The 23003-nt window shown below is 43.8% G+C and overlaps 1 protein-coding gene across 1 annotated transcript; it reads left to right on the top strand.

Annotated features, from left to right (window-relative positions):
• The first annotated feature begins 1953 nt into the window (after positions 1-1953).
• Positions 1954-21119, top strand: tbc1d9 (TBC1 domain family, member 9 (with GRAM domain)). Its single transcript, XM_029433693.1, has 21 exons — positions 1954-2706; positions 7504-7614; positions 8994-9112; positions 9795-10023; positions 10948-11209; positions 11842-12049; positions 12146-12352; positions 12468-12620; positions 13000-13150; positions 14400-14614; positions 14707-14824; positions 14910-15195; positions 15311-15440; positions 15748-15846; positions 16095-16163; positions 16453-16693; positions 16847-16912; positions 17407-17493; positions 18556-18624; positions 19052-19155; positions 19269-21119. The coding sequence occupies exons 1-21, from the start codon at positions 2586-2588 to the stop codon at positions 20085-20087; spliced, it is 3864 nt and encodes a 1287-aa protein (XP_029289553.1). The 5' UTR covers positions 1954-2585; the 3' UTR covers positions 20088-21119.
• Positions 21120-23003: the final 1884 nt, after the last annotated feature.

Below are 23003 nucleotides of genomic sequence, written 5' to 3'. Positions count from 1 at the left end.
TTTAATAAATCCACTTTAATATAAAAAGGTCACTGAGTGTTGATATTAATGTCATGTCTCCCACTCACCCACATATAGTACGATCTACTCATGTACAACCTCACAGAGGAAACCATACTGGAGTAAATGAAGGTACTGTAAAGGTTCACCGCTCACTTCTGTGTCACAAAGCGCTGTGGAGGAGTCATCCCTGCATGTGTGCTGCAGCATGTCGACTCGAGCGGTTTACCGAAGGGGAAAGTTTGTAAACAACCGGCCGAAAAGCCACGTTTCGGTTGAGCTGAGTCAACCTATGAATAAAGTGCTGCTCCCCCTCGTCCTGCATCCTGTTTTTGACAGTCTACAAAGGGCAGGAAACTACACTCTTCACAGCTGTCAATCTCAATGTGTTTGTTAATTTAGTTTATTTGCTCCTAATCTCTTATATGATCACTTTCCTAGTGTAGTAATATAATGATATATATATATAAATATATATATATATATATTTATATATAGGCATATGCAGTGGTGAAATGTAACCAAGAACTTTACTTTTCAGCAGGAAATATTGTACTTTTTACTCCACTACAATGTATTTAACACATATAGTTACTAGTTACTTGTGACATAAATGATGTGCTTGTATGATATCATGCAGCACTAGACAACTAATCTACCCAGTCGTATACAAAGCATGGCTCCACATGGAAGAAATACAACAATAAAATGCTGTTACATGTATTTGTTAATGATACAGCTGGATAATATAATATTCTGTAATAATATAACAATGCAGAATTAGTACTACTTTTGATACTTTGAATACATTTAGCTGATAATACTTCTATACTTTTACTTAGGCAGTATTTTTAGACTGTGGTATTTCTACTTTTACTTATTTAAAAGGATCTGCAAACCTTTTCAACCACTGGGCGTAGGTTACTAATTAGGGTACTAATTTTGCTAACATCCTTATAAAATGATAGGTCAATAATGTTGTTATAGTTCTCAGAATTGATGGGTGTTATACCATCAATGTTGTTGTTGTTTGAAGTGAGCAAGTGCCCCAGAGTCCCAAAAGGCCCCATGATGTCTAGATGTTGTGTACAATATCAAAAGAAACCTCAGGAAGAGCGACTGAGGAGGTATCTCTCCCCCAGGATGGACAGACTTGCACTAGATGTCGTGTGTACAGAATAGACTAGAATACAATTATACTATGTACAATCCATCTGACTAAATGATATGTGAGATGATCGATGCAGGCTGTGGCTGAAGAGGTTGAGTGGTTGTCCAGTGGGTGGAGGGTCGTAGGATCAATCCCCAGCCCCTGCAGTCAGCATGTCAAAGTGTCGTAAATGTAAAGAACTTTGAGTGATTGGAAAGTGCCATATAAATGCCCTTTGAAACTTAAGAAGAACACAGTGTTGTAGATTTGAATAGCATTTGGCAGCACAGCATAAGCAATGACTGACCTGTCAGTGGTTTTTTTAAACAAACCTGTTTTAAATGTCATTAAACTAACTGACACAAAGCTAATTTAGGGCAGTGTTGTATTCCAGCATATAAACTGTACTTTGTTTGACTGTGGGGAAGTTTTATTCAAAAGACTAAGTGGATATAAAGGCAGAGGACATGTTTATATGGTATCTGAGTTTCCTACCACCATGTTTATAGACTTACAGTAGCCCAACACAGCCCTATACGGTGAGTGGAAAGAGTGGGCAGACCTGTGATTACTGCTCTTCAATAAGTAAACAACCAAACAAAAGAAATGGATTTCTTTAGGACTTTGTAGCCTTACCTAACACAGAATTCAAACTTGTTGAATGTTAAAATAAAACAAGTGTATAACCTGAGTTTACGTTGTAACTCATTTATTAATTCATTATTTCCTCACGTGTCTCCACCTCCTGCATATGCGCGCTGACGTCGCGCGGTGGCCAGTCGGTGACGCGCTCGCTGTATTTTGCGTGCGGCAGCGGCGACAGCTGAGAAGGAGGCGGAGAAGAAGAAGAAGACTGCTGCTCGCGGTGTTTACTGTTAAAGTGTCGTCTTTCTGCTTCAGTACACGCACTGGCATTGCAGCTGGGAGAGCAAACAGACTGTTTACTGCTCATTTTGATCGGCTGTAACGAGGTTTTCTCTGCCTAACCTCGACACTAACCTCGACACTAACCTCGACACTGACCGGATCGCACCTGCCACTGAACATGGATAACAAAGACTGATTAGCACTGCGCTGTGCGGCAGCAAACCGAGCCAATCTACCTCCGAAACCTCAAAGAAATTCATTTATTTAAGCGCCTGTGCTTGCACACGTGAGGCTTGTATTGCAAAAGGTTTGTGTGCAGGACATTTTGGAGTTGGACTTCCATATTGCAGGCCGATCCGACCCTGGAGTCTTTAATTATAGCAACACTTGCATGCGCGTCTTATTGCCGCTCGGACATCCAACAGTAGACATACATTTTAAGGGTCGAGGAGGGGAATATCAGGCCTACATCGGTGTTTTAATAATTTAACAATCCCTGCTGGACAGAATCACACACCGTCAGCAGCCCTCTGTGTTCAATGCTCCCTTAAAAAAACACTAGACAATTATGTGGGTCAGTCCCGAAGATGTGTTACTGGCGGGCGCGTTATGGATCACCGAGAGAGCAAATCCATATTTCATCCTCCAGAAACGGAAGGGCCACGGGAATGGAGGCGGAGGACTGGCGGGTGAGTTTGATTGTTCTAGTCTATTGTCATGGATCAATAGCAAAAACTACTTATAATTTAAATTCAGAGGTTATTGACGGTGATATGGTGATTTGAGTGACTGTACAAGATGCCAGTGTTTGTGTTGGGCATGAGGAAACACATGGGACAGGATAATATGAGCGGGATCACGTGACCAATCAGCTGTCACACGATGGACACATAAGACACCCATCCATTCACCTGGATGTGAAGAAGTAGGCTAAATGTGTTTGATTTATTCTCACTATTATCAGCCTGCTTTGATGAAGGACAAACATTTGACCAAGTATGCTGACATCAAGAGACAAAGTCCAGCAGATAAGAGTACACTGTCTTGTAAACATTGGCAGGCTAGTGCTGCCCTGCAAGAGAAATAAGATGTTCAACCATTACAACAATGCAAACAATAGTAGTTGCTGTTCTTGGTCAGCTGCTCGTAGCTGTGGAGTCTCAACAACAATCTATTTGAGACGTGGTCTGTTTTGCTTGTTCATGCTGAATCATTCCCCTTCTTCTTTTTTAGTTCTCTCACTCCTCCTCTCTCTTTATTATTCTATCCAAAATGGGTCAAGTAGCAGCATGAGGAGGAGGAGGAGGAGGAGGAGGAGGAGGAGAAACAGGTTATGGAAATGCTGTCCTGGTTTCTCTCTAAATGTGAAAGATTTGGTTCATTGTTTGACCTGAATTCAGCTGGTTGGTGTTGCACTTCCCCAAGTTTTATAGATGAGATGCCGTTTAAGATCCCTGAAGAAGTAAACGAGAAAATTATACATATTTTGCAACGTGAAAACCAAAATGAGATTTGTTTTGGTCCCTGTAAACCTCCCTTTCTCCCCCTATATCTATTCTTTACTACGATGAACTATGAGATGGCCCCATACGTGCTGTGTGCTCATTTGTTCAATAAAAAACATTTCATATAAGATCTGTATGAGTTTAAATAACGATGGTCGTAATGCTAGATTTTGCCACAGGCCCTGGAGATCAGGTAAAAAAAACCCCAGACTAAATTCAAGGCCCTTATCATGTCGGGTGATATTTCCATATTCCAAAACAAATTTTCACAAACCAATTGCTGAACCCTGGCGATGGTCTCAGGGAAATTTCCCTGTAGGTAATCTAGTTTTGGGATGAAACCATTCATGTTTAACATGCTATATATGCAGCCAAATATCCCACATTATGTAAATGTGGACTATTTCAAGTCATCTCGATTCAAATCTGAAGTGAAAACGATGCGTTTATCACCGATTGCTCAGTTTCTGTTCCCTGCTGAGAGTCTCTGTCACTGCTCATTGAGCTTCAACACCACTAACTATGATAAGAGTGAAATCTCTGCCACTGAGGAGCAGTCTGACTCAGTCGGGAGGAAGCGATGTAGATAAAAGTCTTGTAGCGTATCAATCTTTAATTTCATGTCATTATATTGTGATGTACGACGGTGACCAACATAATGTACAAAACCAAAAATTGTAGATCAAATTGAAATCTCTCTCTATGGTATGAGACGTAATAGCTCTTGTCATCTTCTTTGAAGTCATTTGATTCGCTGAAGGTTGATTAGTTTTTCTCACCACAAAGGTGGAAGATGATTATCTAATCACACTGACGTATCAGTGCCTGGGTCTTACTATGATTGTTGATCTTGAAGAAAGTCTACAGGCCAAAACGGCGTCAGAATAAAAGAGAACATGTAGCGTGTGCAACAATACTACAGTGACTCCCAACCTGTTTGTTGCTTGTGCCCCTATAACAAGAAGTAAAGTTTAAAATGTAACATAACGACATTTAATACTCTTGTTACACATTTAGTGTAATATTTCTGATTTGACCCTCTTTGATATTAATAATACAAAACAAGATCTGCAGCTGCATTTCCTTCAGTCTCTTGTGAGTTCTTGCTTTACAACACATGTTGTGCTAAGTGGCGCTCGGAGATGATGTCATTGTTATGTAAATAAAGAGCTCGCTGACTTGTACCGTGTGCCAGTTGGCACTCGGCACCCAGTGACACTGGCACTGCCCACAAGCACAAGGGAAACCCAATCGGCTGCACCAGTACGGAGCATTTTACAGAACTGGGCACAAATCGGCATGTCCAACATTGAGCTCACATGTCGGCGCTGCCGGAGAATGGATGGGTGTCTTATGTGTCTGACAAGTCAAAGAGGATCTTTTTAAGAATTATTCATCTCTAAATGTCTTCAACTCCACATCAGTTTCATGTTTACTGTAGTTCACTTCAATAAACATTATAAAGCAGTAATCTCGAGGAGCATGTGGTAGTAAAACTCTATTTTTATGACTAAAGTTTGTAAAATAATCTAGATTATTTGAGTTTGTGCAATGTTTTCAGGTGGAGGTGCTGGTTTTGTTTATTTTTCTGCGTGGGTCACGTGATGCACATTATTATTATAATATTCCACTGATAAACCGGTGGCAGTTATTCGCCAACAAAGGCCGTGAAAAGAAAGATTGCAAGCTAGCAAACATGAATGTAAACGACACAGATTAAAAGCTTTAAAAGAAAAATCATCTTTGCAGATGTTTTATGAAAATTGAAATGCACTCGGCACATTTGTTAGACCGGATACACACAAGAATGTACTCTTAAGTTTGTTTACAAGAAACCTCCACAGGGAACTTTGACCTAACAAAGCTGCAAGCAGGTCTATAGTATGGGATGTACCCGCTCAGTTTCCTGTTTAATGTAATTTGCATGACACAAGTTAAACCTAATTTACAAGCTGTCACTTCCAGTCTCATCTAAAGGAGTTTGCATGCACAGTGTTTAGTGAGGCTGTGCAGAGCTGGAGGGACGTTTAAAAGGACGTCTTGCATACAAGTGTCCTTTTGTTGTCTATATGTGGACATCTTCATTATTAGTCGGTATAAAAAGAATAAGACGGAACAAAACCTGCATTCATCAGGCCGTAAATAACCTTAAAAAAATCAGGCCATCATGTGAGTTGTTGCGCAACTTGACACTTGTGCATAAAATGACACAATAATTTGCTTCATTGTACAAAACGATATTTATGACTTGTTTTCATTGTCAATGTGTCGAAATGGTGGAGGAGCATTATGTAGAAGCATTGAGTCTTGCGTGTGATGACGATGATGATGATGATGATGATGATGATGATGATGATGATGATGATGATGATTCAGGCCTCTCCTCAAGTTTCTGTCATCTGAAGCAGTATTGATTTTAGGCCTGAGGGCGATTTTTGTTTTCCTCTGTGTGCGCAATGCAAACGTCCTACACCAGCAGCCAGGCTCGTTCTGTTCACAAGGACCTGTGGCCATTACAGCCGTGTGTTGTCTTTTTGTTTTTGGAGGGTGTGCACCCACGTATTCCCACTTTAACTCCACACCTCTGCTTTTAGTCACATGGACTTCGGTGTGATGAGTTAATGCTGCAGACGGAGGCAAGTGATGTTCGTCGTGGCCGCTTGTAAATAAACAAGAACTCAATCATCGCTAGCCAGGAAACGTCTGTCTTTCTGTCTGATATGGGTTTCACTTATATCCGTCTTACTGGAGGAGGTACGAGTATATCAAGAGGTCACACACCTTCTGTGGTGTCAAGTTTAAACCTCAAGTCGCACGTCGTGGGCTGAACCATGCTCTGCAGCTTTAGTCCGAATTAGCTGCTTTTCATGATGTTTTAACCACAAAGTTTCAAGACACTCGGTGGAGACACTCGCTGTATCACTTTTGGTATGTTTTTAACTTAAAAACTATTTTGAGAGAAAGCTAACTTCACATTAAAAGCTTTCTCTGAGGTCAATGTGTGAGCAGCTGTTGAACTTTTAGGGTATGACTGTTTTTGAACCTTGTGATCTTTCTTTTGAACAAGGGGAAGTTATCTTCACACCCAATTGTTTGTTTGTCTCATTGGGACTAAACCCGAGTGTCATGCTGAATTGACTCGTTAGTTTCAGTGTCATTTAAGAGTGTTAAGTGGTTTTACAATACAAGAGAATATCTTATTTGTGTAGGCATATTCATTCTCATGACAGAGCTCTGACATGTCTCTAAAACTGACACAGTAAGCCGGTGATTGTCATGCCAAATATCACGACAATCACCGGCTTACTGTGTCAGTTTTAGAGACATCATAGTCTACCAAAATGGTGAGCGGGATTCATGAAGAGGAATGTAAAGAGGAAAAATGAAGATGTGTGGTGGAAGGCAGAGAAGATGAGGATGATGGAAAGCAAACTGAGTGAAATGTTGTAACTGTAGTCCAAGGTCAATGAGGTTAAACCATGCAGAAGTACTTCTTTTATTTCTGTCTGTCCTTTTAAGACTTTCCTCTAAAAACAAATATTTGAAAAACACTTCAGCTTCGCTCGCTTGTCTCGTCTCTCTCCTTCCTCCCCCTCATCCTCTCTCTGTGTGACTCATATTGCGTTTGATGAGCTGCCGAACAAAAATAACCCGTCTCTCATGGCAGTTGAACATATACCTACTCTGAATATTTTCCATATGCTCAAATCTTAAACCACGAGACTTCATGGGATTTCCTTTTTGCTTAAGCATAACAAGATGGCCTGAAAGTATAAATGCACTTTTTTATTTTATAGGCATCTCACATGCTCATTTATGGTCGTCACATGTCTGTAAAGGATTATGTTTATTCCACAGCTGAATGTTAACTTGTGCCATGAGGATTTTTATCGTTTTTGGATCAACACAATAAGGTTTTTATTAAGCCTCCCGTGAAAGTTTGTCTTATGTCTTAACATCAGGATTTTGATGCTCCTGCAGGTTTGCTGGTCGGGACCCTGGATGTCGTCTTGGACTCCAGTGCTCGGATGGCCCCATATAGGATCCTGTACCAGACTCCTGACTCTTTAGTTTACTGGATCATTGCTCATGGTACGTGCACTTTAACTCTTGGCTCTAAAGACTGTGAGTTAATGCATGTACTTAATCCAACCACCTGTCTACTTTGATGATTCAGTTTGCAGATTTGCTTTATCTGCACTTTTTAGATATACAGGTATGGGATACTCCAGCATAGACCCCCTTTGTGTTTTTTTTTTTAACATCCCTCCCCCAGCCACTATTGTTGGAGACCCATAATGCTCCAACATCCTGCCTTATCCCATGTTAGCTGCTGAATGCCAAGCATTACATCATGCCCCGGTGGTTTTAAAGGGCAGGATTACAGGATCCAGTGCAGGAATCGATGCTCAAATAAAAGTGGATGTTGTGTTTTTCTGCTAATTACTTGATGGGCTTTCATTAGGATTTCATGGCATCTGCTGGTGTCTCACAATAACGTTATCTGCATATTCTATGTATTTCTATCTCCAGTAAGAGACGGTCTGTGGCAAATAAATCATGCAAAGAAGCAGCCACACTCCAGACTGATTAGAAGCGGCACTCGTCTTTTTGCGGTGTCATTGAACATCCAATCATCCCAGCTACATGTTAGGAAAAGCTAACACAAAACCAGAGCTGTAAATAAGGGTTATTTATTAATTTGCTGATTTTATTTTCTCAGCTAACCAATCAATCTTTTGGTTTAAAATATGTTTCCTATAAGGTGTTGCTTTACTATCGGAAAAGACAAAGAAAACCAGCAAATAATCATATTTAGGAAGCTTTAACTAGTGATTTTTTGGGAATGCATAGCAAATGAAATATGAATAATGATGTTAAGCTCAAACTGCTGTATTATCTGCAGTTTCTCGATGTTTTTGGTATGTGTGCCACCATGTCTTTAATTCATCTGTTCCCTACTAAATGAGTATATGGAAACGAGTACTGTTTGTGCTCCCTATCTGTCTGAAATGGAGGCTCTACAGAAGACTGGCCTGGCTTTGAAATGGCAATTCCTCCCCTCCCTCTCCACCCCTCCCAGTCCTTAATTCCTTCTCCCAGAGATAGAGGAGAGTGGAGCAGTCTGGCAGACGTGGCTGATTCAGTGAATGTGCACTCACTGAAGAGCTGTTTGCAGCAGTGCTGAGGGATAATGGTCCACAGTGGCTGCAGCCATTACTGCGATCCTGCGGCCAAAAAAACCCCCCCCATCTGTTTTGACCTCACTGATGACAGTAACAAAATGGTCATTATAGTGCATACTCTTTCTCCCTTGACATTTCACTTGCACCGATGCTTTTGACATCATTATCCTGTTCTCCAGGTAAAGGAGGTTCTCTCAACTCGCCAGTTTGCATGCTAAAGTACTACCGTCATGCTCCTCCTGTAAACCCACATGCTCTGACCTTCCTCTCCTCGCTCCTCTGCAGGAACCTCCCGTAAAGAGATCACAGAGCACTGGGAGTGGCTGGAACATAACCTGCTGCAGACGCTCTCCATCTTTGAGAATGAGAACGACATCACGACCTTTGTCAAAGGGAAAGTCCAGGTACCTGCTCACTGTGTCGCCGTCAAACATGTAGTTTGTGTTTGGACTTTTCATTCAAAGATGTCCTGTATTAATAGAGAGGTGATACTTTGACTTATTTATGACAGTTCATACTAATACGGTGTCTTTTTTGGCTCATTATTTTGTTTTAAATGAGAAGTTTTCACACATTCAAGTCGCACTTTATTTTATTGTTGCTTCTGTAAAGCCTGCTAGTTCTCATTATAAGACTTCTCAGTAATTCATCTTGATCCTTGTCTCAAACTACGCCATGTTGGGTCCTTGAATTGGCCTCCAAAGCCCTTAAAGTCCTTGAATTTGATGTTTAAGAAATGGTGGGAACCCTGGTTAACATGCATTTACATTTGCTTCGAAGCATTCCTACAATGTTTATATATTTTATAGTAAAACGACAATAGTAAAGTAGATTTAAAGTTAAATAAAAATGGAACAAACTCAAACAATTATCATCTACTCCTGAAAAGAAGTGTTGCCAGTTCACTGCTGGCGAAGGAGCCTATGAAATGCTCAAAACTGCATCAGCCCACACTTATAACGATGTATAATTTGACATTTAAAACCTCAATCGCACAGACGACCGCTGCTCCCGCCAAACAACAACTCTAATGTTTCTCGTCCCAGCTCATTCACCTCTTTCTGTCTCTTTGCCGTCTTGCCTCAGGGCATCATTGCAGAGTACAACAAGAACCACGACGTCAAAGAGGACGACGACACGGACAAGTTCAAGGAGGCCAGCGCCAAGTTTCGGAAGCTGTTTGGGATGCCGGAGGAAGAGAAGCTGGTCAACTATTACTCCTGCAGCTACTGGAAGGGCAAGGTGCCACGACAGGGATGGCTCTACCTCAGCATCAACCACCTCTGCTTCTACTCCTACTTACTAGGAAAAGAAGGTTGGCTATAGACTCTGAACACAGTTATTTACTATTTATGCATCTTTATCTATTACCTACACTGATACACTTAAGTAGAATGTGTGGGTTGACATGGGAAGGGAATAACTGCAGCATGATCTTTTAATGACATGTACTGGGCTACATCCAGGGATTTTCAACCTCGACTCTTACAAGGTTCAAAAAGTCGGGTCGTCTCGGCCGCTGCTGCACAGATTGTGACACATTGTTTTTAAAGTACGTCTACATAATCGTCTTTGATTTTTACTGGCAGACATTTCTGTGTTTTTACTAGCAGCCAAAAGCATTTGAAAGAGAATTCATCCCGTGTCTACTCGCCTGGGATTTAGCCCACGCATAAAACAGCAATCTGCTTATATCCCAAATGTTTTTTGTTTTTTTTTATATCTTTTTTGGCAACCATGAAAATCCCAGAGGAGATAAACAATAAACCATTTTGTATAAAACCACACTGCACTTTGTAAACATTTGAACTATGGAGTCACAAAATATAGACCGTCTTGGTCTGATTTACCAGAATATTATTCTGATCTTCCTTAACTGTCTCTTTGACATTATCTCCCCCATTCATATTGATATGAACTATCAAATCAGTTTGTTGTCATTTGTGAATATGTAACTTAATGAACTGTCTTCCAGGCGTTTTATTTTGAAGGTTTCTCAGACCTGAGCTTTTATTTTTGTATTTTTTTCAAAGCTATATTTATTTGAGACTTCAAACTGTTATCACAAGTTCTATTGCAGTTAGATGTTGCACAGCAACGTCTAAACCACATATCAAACTGCATCATTTTAGTATTCCTGCATGCTTCTCAAGGTAACACCATCCTGCAAGTCTTGAATCATATCCTGTTGGTCTTATCTTGTCTGATGTCTCTATCTTTTTTCTTTTCTTTTTGGCAGCCAAACTGGTGGTGCGTTGGGCTGATATCACCCAGCTGGAGAAAAGCGCCACCCTCCTGCTGCCCGACGCGATCAAGGTGAGCACCCGCATCAACGAGCACGTCTTCTCCGTCTTCCTCAACATCAACGAGACCTTTAAGCTGGCGGAGCAGCTGGCCAACATCGCCATGCGTCAGCTCCTGGACAACAAAGGCTTCGAGCAGGACCGCTCGCTGCCCAAGCTCAAGAAGAAATCCCCCAAGAAGGTGCCGGCACTCAAGAGGTGAGAACTGATGGGAACGCTTACGCTCATCAATAGTTAATGACGTGTAAGCATGTTTATGACATGCAGTCGATGTGTACGTTAATGTGTTATGGCGGGTAGAGCAGTTGGTTAATCCGGACAGAAGATGAAAATCTACAGCGGTGTTGCAAGTTTAGGTTTTTACAGTTTAACTGCAAAAGCCCAACACGGGTGTTAGGAAACAAATGGATGTTGTACTTTATGAAGGGTCTCTGCAAGAATTGCCTTTTTTAAGATCCCACTTTGGTTGGTCAACACATTTTATGTACTGTAAGCATGATTTGGTTTCACTGCAGTGCAATATTGTATCAGTCCATCTGTGTGAGGGATGCTCTTGCATAACATTTTACTGTATCTACACAGACGCTTCATTGTATAACATAGGGACATAAAACTATCCACCTGACTGTAATGTACATTTAACAGAATATGCTGTAAAGATATTGTTTTGCATTAGTAAGTATTATAAGGTGTTTTGGTGTTTTACCTTCTTTTTTTTTTGCACGATACTTGTACTAATGCAAGATTCAGGCTCAAACCAAGCTGTCATATTATATATTTACAGAAATCTGTCAGCTAATATGACTCTGCATTTTCCATCCTCCCTTTAGGGATTTGGATGCGAGAGCTAAGAGTGAGCGTTACCGGGCGCTCTTTCGTCTGCCCAAAGACGAGAAACTGGACGGACACACGGACTGCACCCTCTGGACCCCCTTTAACAAGATGCACATCCTGGGACAGATGTTTGTTTCCACCAACTACATCTGCTTCACCAGCAAAGAGGAGACGCTGTGCAGCCTCATCATTCCTCTACGAGAGGCGAGTTGTTCTTTTTAAATTGAGAATTCCTATTTCTGACACGCATGTCATTTATCACTTTATGTGTGCTAACTGAGATTGTGAATGTTCCTTCAGGTGACCATCGTGGAGAAGGCAGACAGCTCCAACGTGCTGCCCAGCCCGCTCTCCATCAGTACCAAGAATCGAATGACATTCCTGTTTGCTAATCTGAAGGACCGAGACTTCCTGGTCCAGAGGATTTCTGACTTCCTGCAGCAGACGACCCCCAAGATCTGCCTGGAGAGGAAGATCACCGGCAGCTTAAACAGCTCGGACGACGAGGTAAAAAGAAATTCAGCTTTGTTTCTTAAATGCCTTGTTTACTTTGAGTAAATACAAGATAATGTGAATAATTGTGAAAGCTCCAAAGCCTGAATATGATCTATTCCCCTAACAGGTTTACTCTCAGCATGGATCCCTGCTCTCCAGCAGCCTGAGCTCAGAAGGCGAGCGTACGTTCAACCTGAACGACAGCAGCGTGCCCACAGCCACACAAGCCCTCATGACCATGTACCGCCGCCGATCACCTGAGGAGTTCAATCCCAAACTGGTGCGTTAAATGCACTTTTGTCAAGCGTGGTACAGCGCACAGGTAACACCTTGTTTAATAATGCTGTGATTTGTTCTGCTTCTTTTTAAAAGCCATTTGTAGTCTTGTAAATGTTTTCCATAATTGCCATTTGCACATCATTATATTGCACGGATGTTAAGCTGCATGGAGGATTGCTGCTAACGGCAACCTAGCAAGATAATTTTTCTCATAAGACTGTGTATAAATAAAGCCATTCTTGTTATTAAGCTCAATGCAATGTGACTAAGTTTGCAATAAATCGATTTAACCACGGCTGTGGAATAGTGTAAGCAGAATTCTGCAGTAATTGTATTGGAACTACTGCATCTCATGCAATGGTTTCCCCCTCTATGCTCAGGCGAAGGAGTTCCTGAAGGAGCAGGCGTGGAAGAACCACTTTACAGAGTTTGGAGAGGGAGTGTGCATGTACCGCACAGAGAAGACGAAGGAGCTGGTCATCAAGGGGATTCCTGAGAGCATGAGAGGAGAGCTCTGGCTGCTCTTCTCTGGTGAGCAAATGTTCAGGGAGGCACAACACGCACCGTGCATACAGAAGTGCAAAGGATTCAGTCATACCCTGCACCTAATGAGACCACACCCTGCATACTACACTTGATCATAACATCACATGGCGCTTATTCATTATTCACCCACAGACGCCCTGTTGACAAATGCACATTATAATTTGTATTCCAATGTGAGATATGAGACTACTACTGCAAAAGCTGTTCCTGTGTTGCAGCTTTTACATGGCGTTCATAACCATCCAGATTATCAAAGGCGGAGTTTTTGCAACGCACTAAATGTTCAGGAGTTGTAGCCCCATGCATGTGTTGTTTTCCACGCGTGCTTGCATTTGAAAACAAAGCCATCAAACAGCAGGTAATGGAAAGTTTCCATTCAGCTACTGACTCCACAGAGGACCTGTACCTGGTGACTGTCTACAACAACATGTTGTATATTCAGGTATGCAGCTCCAGACATTCCTGTGTACAGGCACGGTCATGCAGCGGCTCGTACTCGTCCTCACCTGAGCAGAGCTGGGTTACAAACAGCTCACTTGATATCACCGATCACCTTAGTCGACCTTACCTGCACCGTGTGAAATTTTTCAGAAAAATATTTGCCATGTTTATTTAAAACATTCAGTAGTTTTTTTTTTTTATCAAAGGGAGTAAAAACTAGTTTGGTGAGTTTGACGCACTGTGCTGAGGAAAACCTGGAACTCGTGTGAAGAGATTCTCTCCAGGTTTTACTGCAGAACTAAAGTTAAAGTTCAGTGAACCAGCGACCAGGTCTCAAAGGCATGTAAAATACCAGTTACATTGCAGTGCAGCACATTTTGAATGAACATTTTCCCTCAGTCATTTTGCATTTCTTAGCTGTTTCAAGCAGCTCTGTCAGTCAGTCCACAAAGGCTCCCTGCCCTCGGAGGATGACATTCAGCAGGGAGGTGACGTGTGTTTGTGTTCATGCCAATAGACTTTTTATTACACGCGTCATAATAGAGTGATGTATTCTTATGTTTTATGGCTTATGATGCTATGCTATGAATGTTTCATGACATACTTTATACTATGACATGTTTAGTGACATTTGTATTACATACTATAGTATGATTTATCTTCTAGGATTTAAATATTTAATGACAGCTTTGCCTGTGATCCACCTCATCACAAAGACTCTTACAGTAGCTCTAATAGTGAAGTTATGTTGCAAGAGATCTGACGGAGAAGCTTTAAATCTGTTTTTTTACAGGGACGATCAACGAGATGGCCACCCACCCCGGATACTACGAAGACCTGGTGGAGAAGTCGATGGGCAAATACAACCTGGCAACAGAGGAGATAGAGAGGGACCTGCACCGCTCTCTCCCTGAGCACCCGGCCTTTCAGAATGAGATGGGCATCGCTGCCCTCCGCAGGGTCCTCACAGCCTACGCGTTCAGAAACCCCAACATTGGATACTGTCAGGTACACACTCTTGTTTGGATTTTGACATGGCAGAAACCTCGCAGTCCTCGACGATACTTGAATTTCTATTCTTCTCTGCTCCGACACCAAAGGCTATGAATATTGTGACATCCGTGTTGCTGCTCTACGCCAAAGAAGAGGAGGCCTTTTGGCTGCTTGTGGCGCTCTGTGAGAGGATGCTGCCGGACTACTACAACACTAGGGTTGTCGGTCAGTATGTGCACGTGCTTCTGTATTTAAGGGTGTTCCAGTGACAGTTTCCAATTTGTTAAACCGCCTTTTTCTTTCACCCCAGGAGCCCTAGTCGATCAGGGGGTGTTCGAGGAGCTCGCTCGCGAGTACGTTCCTCAGCTGTACGACTGCATGCAGGACCTCGGGGTCATCTCCACGATCTCGCTCTCCTGGTTCCTCACCCTCTTCCTGTCGGTCATGCCGTTCGAGAGCGCGGTGGTGGTCGTGGACTGCTTCTTCTACGACGGCATCAAGGTCATCTTTCAGCTGGCCCTCTCCGTGCTGCACGCCAACATCCACCAGCTGCTGGACTGCAAGGATGATGGGGAGGCTATGACCGTACTGGGCAGGTAAGGCAAAAGAGACAACATATCTAGAGTGACTATTTAGGGTGTCCTTTTATTGTTCTCTAAAACCCTCCATTTAAAGATGATCATTTTTTGTTAAATCTCTTGTGTATTGTAGATACTTGGACAGCGTGACCAATAAGGACAGCACCCTGCCTCCCATCCCCCACCTGCACTCCTTACTGACAGACAATGGAGAACCGCATCCAGATGTGGACATCTTCAAACTGGTCCGCAGCTCCTACGAGGTATTTAACCAGGATGATGAAGATGAGCGTGTGTAAACCTGTGTTGTCCTTCGTGTTTTAGTCTTTAGACATGCAGGGAAATAGTACAAATCTGACATTTATTGACATTTAAGTGCCACATAATGGCTTAGCTTTCAATAAAATGCCGTATGTTTTCAGTTTATACAATTTGAACTTGATTTTAATTTAACTTTAAAAGTATCCAAGCTGTCTGCAGCCGTCCTTCCACTGTGATGACAGACTTTAAGTAATCCCACAGCGTAGGTTGACCTTAATTCTTCTGTTCGTCCGTCTCCTTTTGTGTCAGAAATTTGGCTCAATCCGTGCAGATGTGATTGAACAGATGCGTTTCAAACAGAGACTGAGGGTCATCCAAACCATTGAAGATACAACTAAACGCAACGTGGTAAGGACCCCCTGACTCTTATTAATACTGTAATCAGACAAATGTTCTTGCTTAACCGTGTCGAGCACATAGGATTGGGCAAAATGGCAACTTCAAAAGACTCTTAGTTCTACAGGTCAAATTAGATTTGAGTTTTGAAACTCAATGAACGACATTCTTGTCATTAGTAGATCCTCTGCTCTCTCTTCACGCTTTAACATTATTGTCTTTCTTCTATTTATACTTAATGTAATTATATAACGTTTCAGGTCAGGACTATTATAACAGAGACGGCCTTCAGCATTGACGAGCTGGAGGAACTCTACGTGCTCTTCAAGGTGAGTTAGTCAACATATTCATGTCGTGGGACTTTGTCATTTGTGGACCTCCAGCTCCCACTTACGAAATATAAACAGGAAGTCAAACAGCCATTTGGTCTTATTTAATATAAGAGCACCTGTCGATGTGGAAAGTGACTTGTGAATTAAAAGATTTATTCGAGGGGAAAAAAAGAAAACCACCTTGACCTTCAGGCAGGGTGCTGGGCTCCGTTGGCGGGGCGCAGCACCCTGCCAAGACAATGGTAGGGGAAACACTGAGTTATCCTCACACGTTTCCTCTCTTCAGTCGGAGCACCTGACCAGCTGTTACTGGGGCGGCAGCAGCAACTCCACAGAGCGCCACGACCCCAGCCTGCCGTACCTGGAGCAGTACCGCATCGACGTGGAGCAGTTCAAAGGCCTGTTCAACCTGCTGTTCCCCTGGGCCAACGGAGCCCACTCAGACCCCCTGGCTCTGCGCTTCTTCTGTCTCCTTGATCAAAACGGAGACGCCCTCATCAATTTCCGGGAGTTCATCAGTGGCCTGGGTAAATAGATTGAGCTTCTGCGTGTGTAAACATTCAGTTGACAAATGATGGTCATGATTTTTATTGTAGGTGCGATTGTATCCAAGCTGCTGTCGCATGTGGAAGCAGTTCAGGTGTTCAGTTCTCTAAAGCGTGTTGGTGTGTTTGCTTTAGGTGTCCTGTGTCACGGGGACCTCACTGAGAAGCTGAAGCTCCTCTACAAGATGCACGTGATACCTGGTGAGTGCGCATCGACGCAGTTCAGTAATGTCAGTTGTCTTTAGGACACTGCAGATAATGTTTAATTTCAGATTATTAGCCGTACAGCTGTGGCTGCGTGGAAAATGTTGCTAAGAGAGAAATGTTGAGCTCTTTGTCTCCCTTCACTGAGTAATTCACTTTCTCAGGATTAACTTTGTCAGCATGCTTTTTTAAATGAGATTACTGACAGAAAATAAAACGTTTACAACTACTCGCTGTGCTTTTAAATAATTAATACTTAGGTTCGACTTTTATTAATATTTATGAGCCTTTTATCACATCATTTTAAATTTAATTTAAGATTTATATTTTTAAATGATTAATCCAAAATAATAATAATAATAATAATTTATCGCAAGTAGCTTTATCGTCTTAATAAAAAAATAAAAAAATGAAAACCTAAAATGACAAAGAGGTTGACGTAATGTTTTCACAACCCAACTTAAATGTTTAATTTCTTTTTTTTTTTTCAGAAATCCCTCGTGAACCAGAAGAGCCTGACTCTGCCTTTGAGGCCACTCAGTACTTCTTTGAAGACATCACACCAGAAACGTCCATCGGTAACAACCAAAGATCAACTTTCTTTATGAGGAAATTTGTGTTGCTTTCATTACATCCTTTCCATAAGCACAATATGCAGATGCAGCATAATGATATAACAGCCACAAAAACATTGTGTCCCCCACATCGTTCAGGGTGTGACATTTTTCCAACCACTTTCTCACAATGGTTTATATTTCTTAACCACTTTACCCCACCCCCAACCTTTTAACCTCAAGAACAAACCCCCCGGAGAGATTAAAGATGAGACAAAGAATCAAATTATGGAGGGAAAAGGAATAATACAATACATGCAAAACAACAAACGTACCATAATACTAATTCCTCCCATTGCATTGTAAAGATACAGTACATGCACTTATTCAAAAAAGGGGGGAAATTACATATCATCATTTCAATTATTTAGCAGAAAAGATTTCCCCTGAGTCGTCAGTTGTGCTGTTATTCCCGACGCTGCTATTTGTAAAATAAAAGACTTTAGATTCCCGTCGTGATATTTGCACGAGAGAAATCTCTTTGTGGTTATGGGCCCGTCATGTAATCCGCTGGGGAGAGTGTGGTTGCATTAACCTTGAAACTGCAGACGCAGCGTGCAGCGTGCAGCCTGCACTGCGCACACTGACTGTGATGAAAGCAGAGCCACAAAAACAAATGTGTACTCAAGTTAAATTATGCTAGCACAAGCCTGCAGGGGCATCCTGTGTCGAATATGCAGAGGAACTGCTTCAAACTCATTTTGTAGATCTGAAAGCTGTTGTTTGGACAATAAAGCTTCCAGAAGGCACTGATGTTATAATGTTGCACTACACCCTGTCCCTGGGTGGAGAGGAAAAAGACTACAAAAACCTGCAGTATGTAGTTTGGAAGCAAGAAAATGCAGAATGTGTTATTATAATGTGCTGCTAAAAGATGGGCGCTGAAAGTCGCAGCTAACTAATTGGATAATCTAAATTAGAGTCAGAATGAACAAAAACAACGATATAAGATTATTAACACATATGAAACTGAGGTATGAACACTAGTGTTTTTGAACAAATGTGGATGTTTGATCTTCTCCTCAGGTCAGGACTCGAAGGGCAGAAGTGAGAAGGACGATGGCTTCGTCAGAGTTACGTTTAAGACTGAAAAAGGTGAGCAGCATATTGCAAAGGGAATATAAAAGTATGGATCTAATACAACACACTGCACAGTTTAATTTGTCTAAAATGAGCGACACGATGTGAAGTCTCATTCAAATTTGGCAAAACCGTCCAAGTGTGAAATTGCCTTAGTCTCACTTAGTAGCAAAGGAAACTCTTTATAAGACAATTTGAGTCAAAATATGGATGTGACCAGATTGGTCGTGTTTATAAAGTCATCCTTTCAATGGACAAATAAAAATCTTATTTCCTCCAGTTTGTCTGAAACAACATGTGAATACGGGATATACTGTATGCATGATGCTAGGTTCAGCTCTACCATATAACGTAAAGTCTTTAATCGCAATACAGAAGCATGTATACATTCATGCTTATTTTAAACCCAGATACGAGTCGATAACGCATTCTCTTCTTACAGTGAAGAAACTGAACACTCCTGAATATCGCCATTACCTGAAACTGTGGAACCAGGAGACGAAATCTAAACTAGAGAACACGAAAGACCTCCCCAAGCTGAATCAGGTGAGACTTCAGCCTCTGTATCTGTTGTTATAGACGGTATGTGCAGGAGAATCTCAGGAGTGCATTAAGGTGTAACTGACCTTTTTTTTTGTGTTTTTTGTTTTTTCCTCCAGAGTCAGTTTATCGAGCTTTGCAAGACTCTCTACAGCATGTTCAGTGAGGATATCGCAGAACAGGAGCTCTATCACGCCACGGCGACCGTCACCAGTCTGCTGCTGGAAATGGGAGAAGTGGGAAAGCTCTTCTCCTCCTCCTCCTCCGACAGGAAGGTCCACAACATGGAGGGTAAATCAGAGCCGAGCATGTGTACCAGAAGCTCCACAAACCTCAAAACCAGCCAGGAGGCCGCGGCCGACGACGAGTTCCAGCAGCGGGGCCAGGGTGATGGCTATGCCTGTGACAGTGAGGAGAACAAGCCAAGCCCCTGTGAGGAGGGGAAGGGGGACGAAGGGAGCGATCTGCTGCTGCCACCTATGCAAGACATCAAGCTGGAGGACTCGTCCCCCAAAGACACAGGCACGCCGTCCGCCATGCTCATCTCGGATGATGAAACCAAAGACGACACTTCAATGTCGTCTTACTCGGTTCTGAGCGCGGGCTCCCACGAGCTGGATGAGAAGCTGCAGTGCGAGGACATTGCAGACGACACGGTGCTGGTGCGCAGCGACCACGGCTCCAGCGACGAGAGAAGTAACGCACCTCATGGCGGCGGCCCCTACGACAGAGGGCTGCCTCACAGCACGAGCATCGATAAAGACTGGGCCATCACCTTCGAGCAGTTCCTGGCCTCTGCGCTCACCGAGCAGGCCCTGGTGCATTATTTCGAGATGCCAGTGGAGGTGGCGGCTCGTATAACTAACGCCAAAAACGTGCGTATAGTCGGGCGCTCCATGCTGTCATCAAGTGACTATGATATCTCGTTATCTGGCTGAGATTTCACGCACAGACTTTTTAAAAAGGGAAACACGGTTATCAGTCATTGTGTAAAAAAAAAAAAAAAATGTCTGACTTTTAGAGGACAATGAAGTCAGTGTATGATCGTTGAATGAATGTGACCAAAAAATGGTTCTTAGCGATGTATTTTACCAAATGTGAAAAACTTTTATTATATCAATCACTAGATTCTGTCCGGCTGAGAGCGAGCGGGACATTAATAATAAGGTTCGCTCAGATGAAATCAGTGTGTACATGTAGTAGCTGTACTTTATACAACATTATGCATAGGTGTTAATATTGTAACCTCTCGTACTCTTAGGCTGTGTAGATGTACATGTCCACAGATACAGCACAGTTCTAAGCTGGGATGTTGATAGTCTACGTACGATCACATGACACATCTGGTCTAAACTTCCTTTCGTCACGATTCCATCTGCTGTTAAGCACGGATCGTGTTAAGTTTCTCTTCGAGTGACAATATGGACAAATGCAAAACAAAGCTGTGAAAATTCAATGATTTAAGTGAATTTTCATGTATTCTTGCATAATGTGTCACTTTAGCTGTTGATTGAAACTATTCTGTTTCACACACACACACACACACACACACACGATATATGACTTCCTGAACATTCACGTTCCAAAAATAATAATCCTAATGATTGCTCCGGTGTGTTTTCTCCGGTTATTTATTGGTAATTTATTTAGTTTTTACTCTAAACTTAAAGAAAACCACTCACCAGATGTTTAAGGAAAGCTGTGTCCTCAGACACTACAACATGCTGTTGAATGAAAACCCTGCACTGTCTTTGTTTACAACTTAATGTGATCCACTAATATATTATGGCCTTTTTTTAAAATAACATGTTTTAACCTTTTTTGCTCTGTACATTTTTACGTTGCTGTTTTTTATGTGAATATTTTTTATTTGAACAGTAGAGGGTTTGTACTCTGGATTCCAATGCATTGTGTATCACTCCATCTAATTAAAGTTAAGGTATGATTGATTTCAATGCTGCACAGTAAAACTGCCTCGAGCCTTTTTCATTGACCTCATCAGAGAGAGCGCAGCTAAGGACACATAGCGCTACTGCCATCTAGTGGAAGAAATGTACGCTACCTCTCGTCTATTTACGAAAAACATGATTTCTACCTGTAAAATATGATTGTCTAGTGCAGGGCTGTCCAAATGTTTTCTCCTGGAGAGCCAAACAACTGAAATTTAATGGTGGGACAAAAGCAAACTGCTTTATAATTGTATTTTATTGCTAACATGCAAAATGGTACTAGACTTTAACACTATACATTTCTGTTATAAGACTAGAACTAAAACCACAAGGTGAACAATCAAGTGTTTAGTATCTATGAACTCATAACAAGTTGCATATCAAAGATATAACACACGTGCAGTGTAAACAACAATATTCCATATGGAACATGTTTAATAATTCAGATCACATGTTGGATACGTGCGGTCACAAATGGGTTGGTAAATAATCTGAATACTTCCACCACATGTTCATTGTGAAAGCATAATGAATCTATCTCTCCTATAGTGGTTGAATTTAACTAAGTACATTTAGTAAAGTTCGGTTAAGTACACATTTGAGGTTTTGTTTACATGTCACTTTATACTTCTACTCCTACAATTCACAGGGAAAAACATGCACTTTAAGGACAGACTCTATTAAAGCTCAGTTTGTTGTAGTCTCACTCACTCACTCACTCACTCACACTATCTCTCTCTCGCTTACTCACTCACACTCTCACTCACTCACTCACACGCACGCACGCTACACTAGCGCGCGCGCTCGCGCTGACGCACACACGCTCACGCACGCACACGAGCGCGCGCGCACGCACACGCGCACGCACGCACACGCGCGCGCGCGCACGCACGCACGCGCGCACAGGCGCACGCACGCACACGAGCGCGCGCGCGCGCGCACGCACGCACACGCGCACGCACGCACACGAGCGCGCGCGCGCGCACGCACGCACACGCGCACGCACGCACACGCGCGCGCGCGCGCACACGCACACGCGCACGCACGCACACGCGCGCGCGCACGCACGCACGCACACGAGCGCGCGCACGCACACGCGCACGCACGCACACGAGCGCGCGCGCGCGCGCGGACGCACGCACACGCGCACGCACGCACACGCGCACGCGCGCACGCACACGCGCACGCACGCACACGAGCGCGCGCGCACGCACGCACACGCGCACGCACGCACACGCGCGCGCGCGCGCGGACGCACGCGCACGCACGCACACGAGCGCGCGCGCGCGCGCGCGCGCACGCACACGCGCACGCACGCACACGAGCGCGCGCGCGCGCACGCACACGCGCGCACGCACACGCGCGCGCGCGCGCACGCACGCACACGCGCACGCACGCACGCACACGCGCACGCACGCACACGAGCGCGCGCGCGCGCGCACGCACGCACGCACACGCGGACGCACGCACACGAGCGCGCGCGCGCGCACGCACGCACGCACGCACGCACACGCGCGCGCGCGCACGCACGCACACGCGCGCGCGCGCGCGCACACGCACGCACGCACACGCGCGCGCGCGCACGCACGCACACGAGCGCGAGCGCGCGCGCACGGACGCACACGCGCGCGCGCGCGCGCGCACGCACGCACGCACACGAGCGCGCGCGCGCGCGCGCGCGGCACGCACGCACGCACACGCGCGCGCGCGGACGCACGCGCCACGCACGCACACGAGCGCGCGCGCGCGCACGCACACGCGCACGCACGCACACGAGCGCGCGCGCGCGCACGCACGCACACGAGCGCGCGCGCGCGCGCACGCACGCACACACGCGCGCGCGCGCGCACGCACACGAGCGCGCGGCGCACACGCGCGCGCGCACGCACGCACACGAGCGCGCGC

The sequence above is a fragment of the Cottoperca gobio genome, chromosome 1, assembly GCF_900634415.1.
Source record: "Cottoperca gobio chromosome 1, fCotGob3.1, whole genome shotgun sequence".
Taxonomy (NCBI): Eukaryota; Metazoa; Chordata; class Actinopteri; order Perciformes; family Bovichtidae; genus Cottoperca; species Cottoperca gobio.
This window is presented reverse-complemented; position numbering and strand designations above follow the sequence as displayed.